The sequence below is a fragment of the Zootoca vivipara genome, chromosome 4, assembly GCF_965207765.1.
Source record: "Zootoca vivipara chromosome 4, rZooViv2.hap1.1, whole genome shotgun sequence".
NCBI lineage: Eukaryota > Metazoa > Chordata > Lepidosauria > Squamata > Lacertidae > Zootoca > Zootoca vivipara.
Genome location: NC_142587.1, coordinates 102,511,228 through 102,530,030, shown reverse-complemented (window position 1 = coordinate 102,530,030; position 18,803 = coordinate 102,511,228). Strand labels below are relative to the sequence as shown.

General features: G+C 44.5%; 6 protein-coding genes across 7 annotated transcripts in view; 2 read left to right on the top strand and 4 right to left on the bottom strand.

The window, feature by feature from the left end:
- LOC148686099 (uncharacterized) overlaps positions 1–18,803 on the bottom strand; it is a 580,325-nt gene that overhangs the window by 194,971 nt on the left and 366,551 nt on the right. The window lies entirely within an intron of this gene.
- LOC132592076 (uncharacterized) overlaps positions 1–18,803 on the top strand; it is an 80,990-nt gene that overhangs the window by 45,443 nt on the left and 16,744 nt on the right. The window contains exon 9 of the mRNA XM_088668974.1: positions 3,981–4,730. Within this exon, the coding sequence (XP_088525100.1) occupies positions 3,981–4,730 (750 nt within the window). The remainder of the gene's footprint in view (positions 1–3,980; positions 4,731–18,803) is intronic.
- LOC118085605 (zinc finger and SCAN domain-containing protein 31) overlaps positions 1–18,803 on the top strand; it is a 43,191-nt gene that overhangs the window by 9,788 nt on the left and 14,600 nt on the right. Inside the window, exon 5 of one of the 2 annotated variants that reach the window (XM_060274176.2) lies at positions 2,129–2,338. The exons of the other annotated variant lie outside the window; for it this stretch is intronic. The gene's annotated coding sequence lies outside the window, so the exon portion shown is untranslated. Of the gene's footprint in view, positions 1–2,128; positions 2,339–18,803 lie in introns of those variants that run through there. 2 annotated transcript variants of the gene reach the window in all.
- Positions 1–18,803, bottom strand: part of LOC118078417 (uncharacterized) — a 295,133-nt gene that overhangs the window by 265,487 nt on the left and 10,843 nt on the right. The window lies entirely within an intron of this gene.
- Positions 8,990–13,003, bottom strand: LOC148686105 (uncharacterized; the record flags this gene model as incomplete). Its single annotated transcript, XM_088668513.1, has 1 exon — positions 8,990–13,003. A coding segment is annotated over one exon (1,089 nt), but the record flags the coding sequence as incomplete, so codon positions are not given.
- Positions 15,930–18,319, bottom strand: LOC148686104 (uncharacterized; the record flags this gene model as incomplete). The annotated part of the gene is made up of 1 exon (XM_088668512.1): positions 15,930–18,319. A coding segment is annotated over one exon (861 nt), but the record flags the coding sequence as incomplete, so codon positions are not given.

Below are 18,803 nucleotides of genomic sequence, written 5' to 3'. Positions count from 1 at the left end.
TAAGAGTGCTGGAGGAGAAGGGTGGTAGTCGCAGGGGCCATTTTGAGCACCAGCGTTACCCTGGAGGAGCGAAGCTTCAAGCCGGAGGCGGAGAGCGATAGATTCTCCCAAAGTTAAAATTGGTGAAAATCTCGTCAGATTGTGAGTAATTGGATTTATTGATCTCTATTTGGTCAATTCAGACCACGGGAAGAGGTTTCAAAAACGGGAGTCGATCTCTTCCTACTGTCGGCTTAGGAAGCAGTAAAATGTCCTAAAGCCGAAAGAAAGTTGCGTAATATTAAAACCCCAAAGACCTTTATTCTACCCCTACAAGCAGGGTGTAGACTTCTCTATTAAAAAAAGGGAAAAGCCCTGCAAAAGAAGGAGATTTGAGGGGGGAAACCCCTTCTCAACCCTGGAGCCAGCACCCTATGAGGAGCAGTAAGGAAAAACCGAGAAGAAATTTTGACAGCTGTCAATAAAAGTTTGAAACTGAGGCTAAATGACATGTGAAAAAACTGAATTGGTTTAAGGATTATGGAAATGGTTTTAGCCAAGATGGATTCTACTGTTTTTGAGGATTGAAACTCCATTGTTCTTTGTCCTCTAATCTCCACTCTGCCCTTGAGTTGGAAAGAATGTCAACATCCGGAACATCTGCTTTCCAACAGACTGTGTTGAAATTACTGGGAGATCTCTTAAAGGGGCAGCAACAGATCAGTAGACTGTTTGCAAGTATTTCGGACCAAGTACAGGAATCAAATGACACTTTTTAAAATGAAAGTGAACCTGAAAAACAAGCTTCAGACGATGTCCAACAAAACAAAGAAAAAGAAGAAGAAAGACCTCAACATGAAGAGAAGAATTATCAAGAAACATTTGTGAAACTGATTATTGCAGAAATGGATCATCAAGAACGGGAACTGATTTTAGAGGGAAATTGGAAAGATTGGGAAAATGCAACTGGGCAAGGGAGTGAGATGGAGGGGTGGGAGAGACAGAAGCATAGCTGCCAAGTTATCCCTTTTTTTAAGGGATTTTCCATTATGCTGAATAGGCTTCCTCGCGAGAAAAGGGAAAACTTGGCAGCTATGGGCAAAAGGAGGGGAGGATAAAGACTTGGACTTTAAAACGGGAAAGAATGGGGGTGGGATGAGACAAATTCTAAAATTGTATTAAAAGCAGGTTGGAAAACGGTTTTGAAATCTTGGCCGGATAATGGAATTGCTGTACCGAATGGGGGAAAGAATCCAGGGGAGAGGAGGAGGTATTTAGAAAAAATAAGGTGAAGATATTTGAGTTTAGAGAGTTGAATAAGTATTTGATATTTCTTGTTGGGGAGGGGGGAAAATGGCTTGGGAATAGAAAACATGATTATTTTGTGGAATTAGACTTATGAAGTGTAAAAATGGTTTTTAGGTTAATAAAATAGAAATTGTATGTTTAGATAGGTGGTTGGGTGGACAACCACATCCACCTCTCCTTGTTATCCTGGAGCCTCCTGTGGCTGGGGGGGAGGGGGGGAGAAACTCAAAATGGACCACTTCTGGCTGCCCACCTCTCATGGGACTCTCTCATGGCAGGAGGAGGCCTGTGGAGGGTGGACAGGAGGAAAGTGGGAAATATGTAAAGACAGGAAAGAGATAAGTTTAGGCATTAGGCATAGATATTGGAATGTGTGCTTTAAGAATAAGAATTGAAATTGGAATGAAGAAATCTGCTATGATTAGTAAATAGAAATCACGAAAACCAGGAAGAGGGGATATGAGGAAGTCACTAAGATAATACTAAGGGATCTAAAATAAGAGCTATTTGTTTGCTTGTTTCTTTGCTTTTTTTCTTCTTTTTGCTTCTTTTCTTTTCTTTTCCTTTTTTTTCCTTTTTAGATTTTAATGTAATTATGGAAAACTAGCTGGGTGGACATCCGCCTTTACCTTTCCTTACCATCCTGGAGCCTCTGGTGGCAGGGGGGGAGGAGTGAGGTGGGGAGGAACTCAACTACAAAATGGACTACCTTCGACTGCTCACTTTTCATGAGACTCTCTTGTGGCAGAAGGAGGCTCGTGGAGGGAGGGAGAGAAGAAGGGAGAATATGTTCTGTATGTCTTTATTATGTAAAATTAATAAAAATTATTTTTTAAAAAAGGTAGAGGGGAGCAGGCAGCCCCTTCCGGCACCCGAATTAAGGCGCACCACCAAATGTAAGGTCGGGAGGAGGTGTTTCGGGGTGCCGAAACTCTTATGCTGGTCCCATAGCCGGAAACGTCCACTCCCGGATTCTGCGAGTGACTGAGAGGTCATGTTTTCTGCTATCTCTGCACTGTAAATACTATGCACAATAAAACTCTTAAAGACAGAGCAGACTTGGGCGTCTTTACTCAAGAGCAGCCTCAACAACACCCTTACAATTAGTATATAATTTTATGGTATTACTCCAAAAGATGTGGTAATTTGAGACAGCAAACCTGTGAAATACACTTTTTTCAAAAGACTTCCACAATTTTGGCCACTACTGTATATCAATAATAATAATTTATTATTTATACCCTGCCCATCTGGCCGGGTTCCCCCAGCCACTCTGGGTGGCTTCCAACAAAACACTAAAATACAGAAATCCATCAAACATTAAAGGCTTCCCTAAACAGGGCTGCCTTGAGATGCCTTCTAAAGGTCTGGTAATTGTTGTTCTCTTTGACCTCTAGTGGGACGGCATTCCACAGGGTGGGTGCCACTATCAAACAAAGCAGCATTCAACCATCCATCAGAATCTAATAATATGTTGTGGTTACAGGTAGGTAGCCGTGTTGGTCTGGATCGAAGTAAAATAAAAAAATTCCTTCAGTAGCACCTTAAAGACCAACTAAGTTTTTATTTTGGTATGAGCTTTCGTGTGCATGCACACTTCTTCAGATACAGTGAAATGGAAGTTTCCAGGCACTTATGTAGAGAAGGGGTGGGGAGGGGTGGGGATGGGGAGGGGGGATCACTCAGAAGGGTGGTGGAAATGGGTGATTGACTGACTGATAGCTGTTGATGACCGCAAACGACTGCAAATGGTTTTGCATGAAAAAGCAACATTGTGTATGCCATCAAATGCCAACAGTGCCCTTCAGCTCTCTATATTGGACAAACAGGCCAAACCCTACGCCAAAGGATAAATGGACATAAATCTGACATCAGGAACCAGAAGACAGAAAAACCAGTAGGAGAACACTTCAATCTCCCAGGACATTCTATACAAGATCTCAAAGTAGCTGTCTTACTACAAAAGAATTTCAGAAATAGACTGGAAAGAGAAGTTGCTGAATTGCAACTTATCACCAAGCTCAAAACCATGGAGGGACCTGGTTTGAACAGAGATATCGGGTTCTTATCTCATTATACATGATAAGCGATCTTCAGCCATCTCAACCCTTGCTTTTTCATGCAAAACCATTTGCAGTCGTTTGCGGTCATCAACAGCTATCAGTCAGTCAATCACCCATTTCCACCACCCTTCTGAGTGATCCCCCCTCCCCATCCCCACCCCTCCCCACCCCTTCTCTACATAAGTGCCTGGAAACTTCCATTTCACTGTATCTGAAGAAGTGTGCATGCACACGAAAGCTCATACCAAAATAAAAACTTAGTTGGTCTTTAAGGTGCTACTGAAGGAATTTTTTTATAATAATATGTTGGTTAATGACAAACAACAATGGTAATTAACACACGCCCAATTCCCTTCAGTTCCTCTGCATTTGTTCTTGAGGCTCTAATCCCTTTTTGTCTCCATTGCAGACTGCGATGAATTGGATATCGAGAACAAGGGTGAACATGACAAAATCCCCAGAGAGAAGCCACGCAAAAATTTGGAGAGTGGCGAGAGCAACAGTCAGGGCTCCCATTCCACTTCCCAACAAAGAATTCTCATTGGAAAGAAACCCTATCTGTGTGTGGAATGTGGAAAGAGCTTCCGTCAGATCTCCTCTCTCACTTCCCATCAAAGAATTCATACAGAGGAGAAACCTTATCAGTGCATGGAATGTGGAAAGAGCTTCAGTGACAGCCGAAATCTTACTTCCCATCAAAGAATTCATACAGGGGAGAAACCCTATCAGTGCATGGAATGTGGAAAGAGCTTCAGTCAGAGCCATGGTCTCATTTCTCATCAAAGAATTCATACAGGGGAGAAACCCTATCAGTGCGTGGAATGTGGAAAGAGCTTCAGTCAGAGCGCCAGTCTCACTTCCCATCAAAGAATTCATACAGGGGAGAAACCCTATCAGTGTGTGGAATGTGGAAAGAGCTTCAATCAGGGCCAAAGTCTCGCTTCCCATAAAAGAATTCATACAGGGGAGAAACCCCATCAGTGTGTGGAATGTGGAAAGAGCTTCACTAGGAGCTCCTCTCTCACTTCTCATCAAAGAATTCATACAGGAGAGAAACCCTATCAGTGCAAGGAATGTGGAAAGAGCTTCACTAATAGGTCCGATCTCACTGCCCATCAAAGAATTCATACAGGAGAGAAACCCTATCAGTGTGTGGAATGTGGAAAGAGCTTCACTAATAGCTCCCATCTCACTTCCCATCGAAGAATTCATACAGGAGAGAAACCCTATCAGTGTGTCGAATGTGGAAAGAGCTTCACTGAATACTCCAATCTCACTTCCCATCAAAGAATTCATACAGGAGAGAAACCCTATCAGTGTATGGAATGTGGAAAGAGCTTCGGTACGAGCCACAATCTCACTTCCCATCAAAGAATCCATATAGAGGTTGGAACAACCATTATACAGCTTTAGGAGCCAGGCAAATACCCACCTTTTTAACCAGGCGTTTGGCTGATTAACATCTAATGCCCTTTTAAAATGTGGTGAGGAGGTGGGTTACAAATGTGTATTTTGTGTTTTTATATTGAAACAGTTGTGAGACCTGTGGGTGTAGGGAATAGGAGCCAACTCTTAGAGGCTGAGGGATCTTTGTCCCCCCCAATAAAATATTTGAGGGAACCACCCCCTGTTGATAGGTATCGCCTTTTCAATGGCGTGCATGCATCATGTGATTGATTGTGCATGGTGGGAATTACCTGGCCCCCACCAATATTTTATTCAAGTCGGCACCACTGGCTCAGGTGGTAAACAAATTAAATAAATACATAAATTGCCTTCCTTTGCCCATGTTCCAGCTTGTCAATATCCTTATTTATTATCATTTTTTTAAATTTATGTGCCCTTCATCTGAAGATATCACAACATACAGGATGAAAGCATGGCTTTCTCAAAAACAAGCCAAGCCAGATAAATCTCCCCCCCCCTTTTTAATGGAGTTACAACCTTTGTTGATCGGGGACTGCTGTGGAAATAGTACATCTTGATTTCAGTAAGGCTTTTGACAAAGTCCCCCATAATATTTATGTGAGTAATCTGGTAAAATGTGGGCTGAATGAGGTAACTGTTAGGTGGATTTGACTGACCAAAGCCAAAGGTTCCTCCTCATCCTGGGGGAAAGTGACAAGAGGGGTGCTGCAGGGTTCTCTCCTGGGCTCGTTCTTGTTCAACGTCTTTATAAATGACTTGGATGAAGGAACTGAGGGGATGCTCATCACATTTGCAGATGACACTAAATGGGGAGCGGAGGCCAATGTGGCAGAAGGCAGGGTCAGATCAAGGGCAGGAATAGTACCACTTTATTCTGCCTTGGTCAGACCCCACCTAGAATACTTTGTTCAATTCTGGGCACCACAATTTAAGTATCTTAAATATTGTTTGCCTGGGGAAATCAAGAAGGTGGGGGAACACAATCCATATTCCTTTAATAACACGTGACCAATGTTTATTGAATACATAAATTGTTAAGACTGTTGCAGGAATCCACCCAGCACCCATGGGAAAAGGTGGCGTGATTTTTTTTCAGAATAATCAAATGAAACTATAACACATGGCAGGATGAAAGTCTGCAATTCCATTCAGCCTAGTCTGTAAAGGCTTCGGCCTAGGAGGAGGAGGAGGAAGAGGAGTGGGCGGGATTATGGCAATATTTTCCGTCTGTTCCTTTGATGTCCACTGGAGGGCGGTATACTTTGCCTTTTTTAAAGAGAAAATCACGTTTTAAGGTGTGTTGGGGGTGGGATCTTAACAATCTAAGGTTCTGCAAACAGTCTCGTATTGGCAAGGAATGCTGTATCCAAATTTGAGCAGAATCGGTCAAGCGGTTTGCAAGAAAAGTGGACTATAACAAACATGGCCCTTCTACATTTTTATATATATAGACTAGAGAGAGAGAGAGACCTTAAAATTCTTATAACACTTATGCATGCTTTTTATGAAATAATCGCACTGGCCATCAAGGAAGAACCAAGCAAGTGGTTTATATATACAGAGGAACCTCGGTTTACGAATGACTGTAACCCAGAAGTAAGTAACCCGAGGTGTCTGAGGCCTACGGAGGCCTCCGCAAAGGCCTGAAGACTGGGTCGCAGCTGCAGAGGCGCTCCCATGGCTCCATGAAGGCCCGGCCTCCACAGAGGCATCAGAGCGAAGGTCTGGCCTCTGTGAAGGCATCAGACCGTCTGTGACTGGGCCGCAGTTGCGGAAGCGCTCCCATGGCTCCGCGAAGGCCTGGGGCGAAGGCCCGGCCTCTGTGGAGCCATGGGAGCGCTTCTGCAACTGCGACCTAGTCGCGGACGCTCCAATGCCTCTGTGAAGGCCCAGGTCGAAGGCCTGGCCTCCGCGGAGGCATTGGAGCACTTTCATGGCTGCAGCCAAGTCGCGGACACTCTGATGCCTCCGTAAAGGCCTGTGGCGAAGGCCCAGCCTCCGCTGAGGCATCGGAGCGCTTCCGTGGCTGCGGCCCAGTCGCGGACGCTCCAATGCCTTCCGGGAGGCTGGGCCTTCGTGGAGGCATTGGAGCGTCCGCAACAGGGCTGCAGCCATGAAAGTGCTCCCATGGCTTTGTAAGCGCCCGGAGCAAAGGCCCGGCCTCTGGGAGGCATCGGAGCGAAGGCCTGGCCTCCTGGAAGGCATCGGAGCGTCCGCGACTGGGCCGCAGTCACGGAAGCGCTCCGATGTGGAAGAGGACCCTGAGCCCCCAGCCAAACCATAACTATCATCAGCCCAGGTGAGAAAAAAAAATCACATTTTCATTTTGTACTGTTTTATTGATTTCATTTTATGGATCAATGGCCTCATTAGACAGTAAATTTAATGTTAAATTGCTGTTTTAACTACAAATTTGAAAATGCAGTCTCTTTTTAAAGCCACTGGACAAAATTCAACACAACAATTCTTCCGTTAGTGGCAAAGATGTTGCTGCAGCAATAAAACTTCCCTTCTCTCCCCAATTCTGTTTCTAAGGACCGGGGGAACCAGCATTGTGGTGAGTCCTTCTATTGACAGCATTGCTTAGAACTGCACCGAGTACAACCCACTTCCTCCTCTCCCTGTGGCTCTTTCTGTTCCCCATCTCCACCATTCAGCTGCACTGCTCTTTCCAGGCTGCTTACCTATGTGCTCCCCTGGCTGCTGGATAAGACTGAAGGACTGTGCACACAGAAGTGGTTTGCAGGCAGAGTTCCTCCTCTGGCAAGAGATATTCCTACTAGCATGTGGCAATTCTCCCTTGCCCTCAAACCTATCAAAGCTGGACAGAAACATTTCTCACTCAGCACTCCTTTACTGAGAAATTGACTTTTGGTCCACCGGACCAAGACATTTGGGGGCTGTGAGCAAATCCATCTCTCTGAGCCTCAGCTTTCCTAAGGTCACAGACTGTGCCATATAAATATTTGCCTCACGGGAGTGTTTACCATAAAGACACTGGGTAAAATTGCAAAACATTTATTGGAGTGTATCATAAAAAATGTCTCTTCTAAAAAAAGGTATATCACAAATCATGGAAAAAGACAGAATTTAGCATGCATATCCATTATAAAGGGGGGAGATTGAAATGCAAAGGTTTATATCAGTTTCCTCCCAAAGGTGGGTGATGCCAACACCGTCTGCCACATTCGCTTCGAGCCTTTCCTGGTGCCCCACAGAGCAGTTGCAACCCTTGCCCTTGGCACGTGGGCTGGGAAGACAGAACCAAGAAAATCTACCTCTCTTATGCCTCCCCAGGCCACAGAAACAGACTGTTCACTCAGGGGGTACAAAGCAGGCCATTCTTCCTCTTACCTGGGAACTCCTGGACCTGCAGGTAAGGCAGCCCAGTAGCCCAGTGGCATTCCAAGGGAGGAAGCACACTGTAAAAAAGATGGTGGCAGTTCTGACTGAATCAAGCTCTCTCTTTAGAAAGTGTACTAAGGAACCAACACCATTAGAAAAAGAAAGGAAAATGAAAGGAGGAATAATTTGCAATCTATAAAAATAGTTTTGTCCTGGCCTTTTGAGTGTGAGCAGAAGGTGCCCTCCTTGCTGGAGCTCAGCACGTCTGGGTCTCATCAGGGCCTGGTGGGCGATTGGGAGCCAAGGACCCTTCCAGGCCAGAGCACAAGAATAGCCCCGCAGGATCAGACCGGTCACCTCCTTGCAAACTTGGTGCAAACAAATTCGGATGAAAGCTCTATTATTATTTAAAATATTTTTTATTAATTTCCCATTTAAACATATATAATCACATCATTATTATCCACTTTGCTTCTTTGGCTCTTGAGAGCCTGTCAACTTCCTTCCCTCCCACCTCTTGGCTTTCAAAACTAACCTTTATATCATAGCATTTTTATATATTTTCCAATTGTAATATAACTCATTACTAAGTACATCAAAATTTTAATATATATAGAAAGGTAAAAAAATTTTCTCATTACAAGTCTTCAGATAACCCTACTAGTGTTGTTATTTTCTTACAATGATCTTTCAAATATTGTATAAATTTACTTCAGTATTTTTGGATGTACTTGATCATGCTGGTTTCGGATTTATCCCATCAGCTTCACCAGTTCCACAAAGTTCATCATTTTCATATGCCCCTCTTCTTTCGTTAGTACTTCTTGTTATTTCCCATTTTTGGGCTAAGAGGATTCTTGCTGCTGCTATTGCATACATGAAGAGTCTTTTATCCTTTTTCGTATCTCTTCACCTACTATACCCAGTAAAAAGGCTTCTGGTTTTTTAACAACAGTGTTTTTAAACATTTTCTTTAATTCGTTATATATCATTTCCCAAAAAGCCTTTACCTCTTTACAAGTCCACCACATATGGTAAAAGATACCTTCCTTTTCTTTGCATTTCCAACACTTGTTAGACCTTGTCTTATACATTTTATCAAGTTTTGATGATGTTAAATACCATCTATACATCATTTTCATCACATTTTCTTTAAGTGCACTGCATGCAGTAAATACCTTCATTCCACAGCCCTCCCCAAGATTCTAACTTATTATATCCAAAATCAGATAAAAGCTCAATTTGCAGGTCATTGACCTGTTCTACCTCCATGGTCCGTTTTGGAAAGGATTTCCCATTTTTCTTTCTTTGTTCTTCCTGGTTCCTCTGTCCCTCCCACTCTGCTGCTCCACCTGCTGTTTTCCCCCCACTTTCTCCAAGAATCTCTCCTTTTCCTCCCCACATAATCCGTTTTCTTGGCTTTTCAGGCCTCCCAGCAGGGGCAGGGGGAGGCACAGTTCCTCCCTCCTTGACCTCTGCCTGTTCAGACAGGGAGGAAAGGGGAGCTTTAGCCCAGAAGGGGAGGAAGGGGAAGGTTGTAAACACTGTCCATCTCCCTGAGCAGCCCAACAGGCTGAAGATTGGACTGGATTGGAATGGATTGATTGTATTTCTATACTGCTTTTCATTCAAAGAAATCCCAAAGTGGCTTACAAACAATAGAACATAACATCACAAATGCAGCATAAGTCATATGAAATAATTAACAAGTCATCAATAAAATAAGCTGGATCCTCTGCAGCACCATGGCCTTGCCTACCCTAATCCACCCTTGTTTTAGTCAGCATGGGTTTCTGAAAAATAGGTCATGTCAGACTAATATGATCTCATTTTTTGACAGAGTCACAAGCCTGGTAGATGAAGGGAACGCTGTGGATGTAGCCTATCTTGATTTCAGCAAGGCCTTTGACAAGGTGCCCCATGATATTCTTGTAAAGAAGCTGGTAAAATGCGGGCTAGACAATGCTACCATTCAGTGGATTTGTAACTGGCTGACTGAACGAACCCAAAAGGTGCTCATCAATGGCTCCTCCTCATCCTGGAGAGTATTGACTAGTGGGGTGCCACAGGGTTCTGTATTGGGCCCAGTCTTATTCAACATCTTTATCAATGACTTGGATGATGGGCTTGAGGGCAGCCTGAGCAAGTTTGCAGACGACACCAAATTGGGGGGGGGGGTGGCTAATACCCCAGAGGACAGGATCACACTTCAAAATGACCTTAACAGATTGGAAAACTGGGCCAAAGCAAACAAGATGAATTTTAACAAAGAGAAATGTAAGGTACTACACTTGGGCAAAAAAAATGAAAGGCACAAATACAGGATGGGTGACACCTGGCTTGAGAGCAGTACATGTGAAAAGGACCTAGGAGTCTTGGTAGACCACAGACTTGACATGAGTCAGCAGTGTGATGCAGCAGCTAAAAAAGCCAATGCAATTCTGGGCTGCATCAATAGGAGTATAGCATCTAGATCTAGGGAAGTAATAGTACCACTGTATTCTGCTCTGGTCAGACCTCACCTGGAGTACTGTGTCCAATTCTGGGCACCACAATTCAAGAAGGATACTGACAAGCTGGAACGTGTCCAGAAGAGGGCAACCAAAATGGTCAAAGGCCTGGAAACGATGCCTTATGAGGAACGGCTTAGGGAGCTGGGTATGTTTAGCCTGGAGAAGAGAAGGTTAAGGGGTGATATGATAGCCATGTTCAAATATATCAAAGGATGTCATATAGAGGAGGGAGAAAGGTTGTTTTCTGCTGCTCCAGAGAAGCGGACACGGAGCAATGGATTCAAGCTACAAGAAAGAAGATTTCACCTAAACATTAGGAAGAACTTCCTGACAGTAAGAGAACCTCCCTTTACTCCAGCTGGCCAATGAGGGCATAGGTAGCAAATACTCAGGTCAAGAGCCCACGGATAAGCATAGCATCAAAGCCAATTTGCATATACATAGGTGAATTCATTACTTAAACAACAACCAAAACAACTACCACTATGGCATTTGCAGGCCTTCCAGAATTATCTCACCTTTGGTTCCACACTGGTTCCCATCCAATTCTACAATTCTGTGAATCTATGATTCTTCTATGAAAGAGGAGTGCAAAATATGATCTGAAGCTCAACATAAAAAAAAAACAAGATCATGGCCACTGGTCCCATCACCTCCTTGCAAATAGAAGGGGAAGAAATGGAGGCAGTGAGAGATTTTACTTTCTTGGGCTCCTTGATCACTGCAGATGGTGACAGCAGTCATAAAATTAAGACGCCTGCTTCTTTGGAGAAAAGCAATGACAAACCTAGACAGCATCTTAAAAAGCAGAGACATCACCTTGCCAACAAAGGTCCATATAGTTAAAGCTATGGTTTTCCTAGTAGTGATGTATGGAAGTGAGAGCTGGACCATCAAGAAGGCTGATTGCCGAAGAATTGATGCTTTTGAATTGTGGTGCTGGAGGAGACTCTTGAGAGTCCCATGGACTGCAAGAAGATCAAACCTATCCATTCTGAAGGAAATCAGCCCTGAGTGCTCACTGGAAGGACAGATCCTGAAGCTGAGGCTCCAATACTTTGGCCACCTCATGAGAAGAGAAGACTCCCTGGAAAAGACCCTGATGTTGGGAAAGATTGAGGGCACTAGGAGAAGGGGACGACAGAGGATGAGATGGTTGGACCGTGTTCTCGAAGCTACAAACATGAGTTTGACCAAACTGCGGGAGGCAGTGAAAGACAGGAGTGCCTGGCGTGCTCTGGTCCATGGGGTCACGAAGAGTCGGACACGACTAAACGACTAAACAACAACAACATGATTCTCCTCACTGTGAGTTCTTTGATGGGAAGTGAGATGGGAGTTCCGACTGAAGCTCTTTCCACATTCTGAGCACTGATATGGTTTCTCCCCTGTATGAATTTTTTGATGGGCCGTAAGATTGGCCCTTTTACTGAAGCTCTTTCCACATTCTGAGCACTGATATGGTTTCTCCCCTGTATGAATTCTTTGATGGGCTGTGAGATTGGCCCTCTGGTTGAAGCTCTTTCCACATTCCAAGCACGGATAGGGTTTCTCCCCTGTATGAATTATTTGATGAGAATTGAGACTTTCCTTATGGGTGAAGCTCCTTCCACATTCAAAGCACTGATATGGTTTCTCCCCTGTATGAATTCTTTGATGGGAAGTGAGATTTTCCTTTCGTCTAAAACTTTTTCCACACTCTTCACACTGAAATGGTTTCTCCCCACAGTGAATACTTTGATGTTGATGAAAGGTTTTGCTTGTATTAAAGCTCTTTCCACATTCCAAGCACTGATACGGTTTATTCCCTGTATGAATTCTTTGATGGGAAATGAAACTTTCCTTCCAGGTGAAGCTCTTTCCACATTCTAAGCACTGATATGGTTCCTCCCCACTGTGAATTCTCCGATGGGAAGTGAGGTGAGTGTTCTGACTGAATCTCTTTCCACATTCCAGGCACGTGTAGGGTTTCTCCCCACGGTGAATATTTTGATGTCTGTGGAAGCTTGTGCTTGTATTAAAGCTCTTCCCACATTCCAAGCACTGATATGGTTTCTCCCCAGTATGAATTCTTTGATGGGAAGCGAGATTTTCTTTCTGACTGAAGCTCTTTCCACATTCCAAGCACTGATATGGTTTCTCCCCAGTATGAATTCTCTGATGGGAAGTGAGATGGGAGTTGCGACTGAAGCTCTTTCCACATTCCAAGCACTGGAAAGGTTTCTTCCCAATAGGATTTCCATGATTGGAAATGGAATGAGAGCTCTGACTAAAACTCTCTCCACCCTCTGAATATTTTGATTGTCTCTCCACTGTGTCTCCCTTGTTCTTAATTTCCAAATCATCACCACCTGCAACAAACAGCAAAAGAGATTAAAGCCTCAGGAAGAAATGGAGCCTCAGAGTATTGAACAATGCTAATTAATGCGTGTGATAGAGGAAGACCTGGAGGGAGTTCACATCGGAGGTCTTACTACAACAGGCCATTGTTGATGGGCATTAACGGACGTATTTATGAGAATCTGAGATTTGAAAAACCTAGCTCATTCCTGGGATGGGTTTTATTTGGCCCATTCATGGAATCTGCTCCATCTCCAAAGGCAGCTGTCTCATTGTTCAACCAAAAATAGACAGAAGCTACTCCACAGTCCACATTTATCACTTCAGACCAGGGTGATCATGATTTTAAAAGGCCTAACTGGAGGAAGAATATTCGCAGACCAAACAGTAGACAGCCCTTCATTCAAGGCTGTGGAAGGGTTACAATCCCAGATGCTGTAGGTGGTGCTGTTGAGCTCCTTTAAGATATTGGAGGTTCATCACTTGGGGATATGTATTGAATTTCAAAACACATGCGATCCAACAGAGAGCCTTACCAAGCGAGTCCATGATCCCACAAACAGCTACTTCTTCAAAGGACAAGGGACCCTAAAAAACAAAGAAAAATGTCATTCTCTTAGCATAAACATTATCTCCAATACATTGCCTGTTGTTTGCTATGCTGATAGAATCATAGAATAACAGAGTTGGAAGAGACCACAAGGGCCATCCAGTCCAACCACCTGCTAAGCAGGAAACACAATCAAAGCATTCTTGACATATGCCTGTCAAGCCTCTGCTTAAAGACCTCCAAAGAAGGAGACCACCACACTCTTTGGGAGCAAATTCCACTGCCAAACAGCTCTTACTGTCAGGAAGTTCTTCCTAATGTTTAGGTGGAATCTTCTTTCTTGTACTGTAGTTTGAATCCATTGCTCCGTGTCCGCTTCTCTGGAGCAGCAGAAAACAACCTTTCTCCCTCCTCCATATGACATCCTTTCATATATTTGAACATGGCTATCATATCACCCCTTAACCTTCTCTTCTCCAGGCTAAACATATCCAGCTCCCTAAGCCGTTCCTCATAAGGCATTGTTTCCAGGCCTTGACCATTTTGGTTGCCCTCCTCTGGACACGTTCCAGCTTGTCAGTATCCTTCTTGAACTGTGGTGCCCAGAACTGGACACAGTACTCCAGGTGAGGTCTGACCAGAGCAGAATACAGTGGTACTATTACTTCCCTTGATCTAGATGCTATACTCCTATTAATGCAGCCCAGAATTGCATTGGCTGTTTTTAGTTGCTACATCACACCGTTGACTCATGTCAAGTTTGTGGTCTACCATGACTCCTAGATCCTTTTCACATGTACTGCTCTCAAGCCAGGTGTCTCCCATCCTGTATTTGTGCCTTTCATTTTTTTTTGCCCAAGTGTAGTACTTTACATTTCTCCTTGTTAAAATTCATCTTGTTTACTTTGGCCCAGTTGTCTAATCTGTTAAGGTCATTTTGAAGTGTGATCCTGTCCTCTGGGGTATTAGCCACCCCCCCCCCCAATTTGGTGTCATCTGCAAACTTGCTCAGGATGCCCTCAAGCCCATCATCCAAGTCATTGATAAAGATGTTGAATAAGACTGGGCCCAAGACAGAACCCTGTGGCACCCCACTAGTCAATACTCTCCAGGATGAGGAGGAACCATTGATGAGCACCCTTTGGGTTCGGTCAGTAAGCCAGTTACAAATCCACTGAATGGTAGCATTGCCTAGCCCACATTTTACCAGCTTCTTTACTAGAATATCATGGGGCACCTTGTCATAGGCCTTGCTGAAATCAAGATAGGCTACATCCACAGCATTCCCTTTATCTACCAGGCTTGTAATTCTGTCAAAAAATGAGATCAGATTAGTCTGACATGACTTATTTTTCAGAAACCCATGCTGGAAATGGACTCTGCAGATAACGTGTCCAGACTCTGAGAGCCTGGATCGTGTTACAGTTGGCTACCGGAGGGAGAAGACACCCTGCAGATGCTTACCGGGGGGGGGGGGCTTGGTGGCCCAGGTCTTCTGCGTGTATGCTAACAGTCCCTTCATCTGGACCATAGCTGCCAAGTTATCCCTTTTTTTAAGGGAAATTCCCTCATGCTGAATAGGCTTCCTCGCGAGAAAAGGGAAAATTTGGCAGCTATGATCTGGACATGATGGGCTTCTGTGGATGCAGCTGAGAAGAACATTTGCCTTTTTTGCTGCTGCATCACATGGTGGACTCATGTGGAGCTCGTGGTCCACCAAGACCCTGAAATCCTTTTCACGTGTCCTGCTAGTCAGTCCGGTGTCCCCTAGGCAGCAGAGTTTCCCTGATAACTGTACCAAATTAAATATAGGCGACCCACCTCAGGGTACACCAACTGAACATATGCCTGCGATTTACCACAGGCTACTTCGTGGGGCGTCTTTTGTGAGGGGAACTTCGATCCAAGGAGTCTCAGGCAGGAGATAAACAGACAAGGAAAGTTTTATTTACACAAGAGAGGATGGTGAAAGAATGTTGGGTCAGGAGATGTGTCATTTCAGGTAGAAGTTAACTTATTACTTATTGCTCTCAAATCACAGCCAGTTGTCCCTCCCTCCAACTCTCTCCTCATCCCCATCTTCTCTCAACCTTCCCTCTCTCCAATCTCAAATCCAGCCCTTTCTAAAAATCCCCTCAGAAACGGCTCCATTTATTCTCCCCCCAGAAGTGCTGGCTCCCCCCTTCTCTGGGTAGCCAATCAGAGAGAGGCCCCCGCCCTCTGGTGGAATTGTGAGGCACTGCACCCCCCCCAGCTCTGCTGTCCATCAAACCACCGTCTTATATTGGTGCAACTGGTTCTTCCTAAGTGCAAAACTTTACTTTTCTTCCTATTGAGATTCATTTTGTAAGCTTGGGCCCAGTTCTCCAATCCATTAAGGTCATTTTGAATCCCAATTCTGTCTTTTGTGGCATTAGCTGCCCCTCCCAGTTTGCATTCTGAAAATTTGATCAGCACTCCCTGAATCCCTTCATCCAATTCTTTTATAAAGAAGTAGAACAACAATGGGCCCAGGACAGAACCCTGCAGCTCCCAGTTGTCGCTTTGCCCCAGGATGATGAAGAACCATTACTGATATCTTTGGATGAAGGGCAGGACAATTTTTTAAATAAATAATAAGGATATTGACAAGCTGGAACATGTGACGAGGAATGCAACCTAGAATTTACTGAAGAGGAAGGCAACCTAGAATTTACTGATTTATTAACTGGTTGAATTTGTATTCCGCCCTATACCCACCGGTCTCAGGGCGGTCACAACATACAAACACACTATAAAAACACAAAATATGGACTTCCGGTTTCACGCAAAGGGGAAGAGGGAGCTGGTGACTTTCTTCAGGGAGTCTCTTTGCAGTGTTTGCAGTCAGGGGGGCTCCATGGATGCTTCGTGTTCCCCAACATCCTCGGAGGGAAGCCAGAGAGACCTGAGAGGAACCACTGTGCCTGAAGTGAGCTCCCCTTGGGTGCAAAAAGGCCCCCAAAGTGGCAGCTCTGCTCCGGGAGGTAAAGCATTGAGTCATATTGCCTCAAAGGCAGAAAGCCTCATAACCCTCGCTGGAGTGGGAAGCTTTCCCAAAAAAGGAGAAAAGCCAATAGAAAGGGGGAAACTGGGGGTGGGGTGGCCATGCTAAAATTTTATTTGGGGGGCCAAAGACCTCTCAGCCTAAGAGTTGTCTCCTATGCCTTATACCCTGAGGGCAGTTTCAACATAAAAATCACAACATTAAAAAAAAGTCGTAGGCGTCAGATCCGGCCCAATCTCCTTCTAAATGTGGCCTGCGGACGGTCCGGGGATGTGTGTTTTTACATGAGTAGAATGTGTCCTTTTATTTAAAATGCATCTCTGGGTTATTTGTGGGGTATAGTAATTCGTTCATCCCCCCCCCCCCAAAATACAGTGGTACCTCTACTTACGAATTTAATGCGTTCCGAACGCGCATTTGTAAGTCGAAAAAAGTAAGTCGAATCCCATAGGAATGCATTGGGAGAAAAAAATCGTAAGTAGAAGCAACCCTATCTAAAAATTCGTAAGTAGAAAAAATCCTATCTAAACCACATCGAAGATGGCGGACGGAGCTCCATTCGTAAGTAGAGTTATTCGTAAGTAGAGGTACCACTGTAGTCTGGCTCCCCACAAGGTCTGAGGGAAAGTGGACCGACCTTCTGCTGAAAAAGTTTGCTGACCCCAGGGCACATTCAACATGAAATCACAATATAGAGAAACCAAATAAACAATGAAAAAACAGTAACGCCCCCCCCCCCAATTTATAAGGGCATTAGATGTCAATCAGACAAAGGCCTGGTTAAAAAGGTGTGTTTTTCCCTGGAACCTAAAGCTGAATAATGGAGGGGTTTTCCGCCCTGCGTATGAATTCTTTGATGGGAACCAAGAGAGGAGCTCTTCCTGAAGCTTTATCCACATCCAATAAATTAAATGGCTTCTCCCGTATGAATTCTTCGATGGGAAGTGAGATGGTGATTCTTATGGAAGCTCTTTCCATATTCCACACACTGATAGGGTTTCTCCCCTGTATGAATTCTCCGATGGGAAGTGAGATTTTGGCTGTGACTGAAGCTCTTTCCACATTCCACACACTGATAGGGTTTCTCCCCTGTATGAATTCTCCGATGGGAAGTGAGATTGGAGCTCGTACTGAAGCTCTTTCCACATTCCACACACTGATAGGGTTTCTCCCCGCTATGAATTCTTTGATGGGAAGTGAGAAGGGAGCTCGTACTGAAGCTCTTTCCACATTCCACACACTGATAGGGTTTCTCGCCTGTATGAATTAGTTGATGGGAGGTGAGATGGGGTCTCTGACTGAAGCTCTTTCCACATTCCACACACTGATAGGGTTTCTCCCCGCTATGAATTCTTTGATGGGAAGTGAGAAGGGAGCTCGTACTGAAGCTCTTTCCACATCCCACACACTGATAGGGTTTCTCGCCTGTATGAATTAGTTGATGGGAGGTGAGATGGGGTCTCTGACTGAAGCTCTTTCCACATTCCACACACTGATAGGGTTTCTCCCCTGTATGAATTAGTTGATGGGAGGTGATGGGGTCTCTGACTGAAGCTCTTTCCACATTCCACACACTGATAGGGTTTCTCCCCTGTATGAATTCTCTGATGGGAAGTGAGATCACAGCTCTTCCTGAAGCTCTTTCCACATTCCAAACACTGATAGGGTTTCTCCCCTGTATGAATTCTCTGATGGGAAGTGAGAAGGGAGCTCGTACTGAAGCTCTTTCCACATTCCACACACTGATAGGGTTTCTTGCCTGTATGAATTAGTTGGTGGGACGTGAGATGGCCTCTCATCCTGAAGCTCTTTCCACATTCCACACACTGATAGGGTTTCTCCCCTGTATGAATTTTCTGATGGGAAGTGAGAAGGGAGCTCGTACTGAAGCTCTTTCCACATTCCACACACTGATAGGGTTTCTCTCCTGTATGAATTAGTTGGTGGGACGTGAGATGGCCTCTCATCCTAAAGGTCTTTCCACATTCCACACACTGATAGGGTTTCTCCCCTGTATGAACTCTTTGATGGGAAGTGAGATTGTTGCTGTGACTGAAGCTCTTTCCACATTCAACACACTGATAGGGTTTCTCCCCTGTATGAATTCTCTGATGGGAAGTGATATTGGAGCTCGTACTGAAGCTCTTTCCACATTCCACACACTGATAGGGTTTCTTTCCAATGATAATTCTTTGCTGGGAAGTGGAATGGGAGCTCTGACTGAATCTCTCTCCACTCACCAAATGTTTATG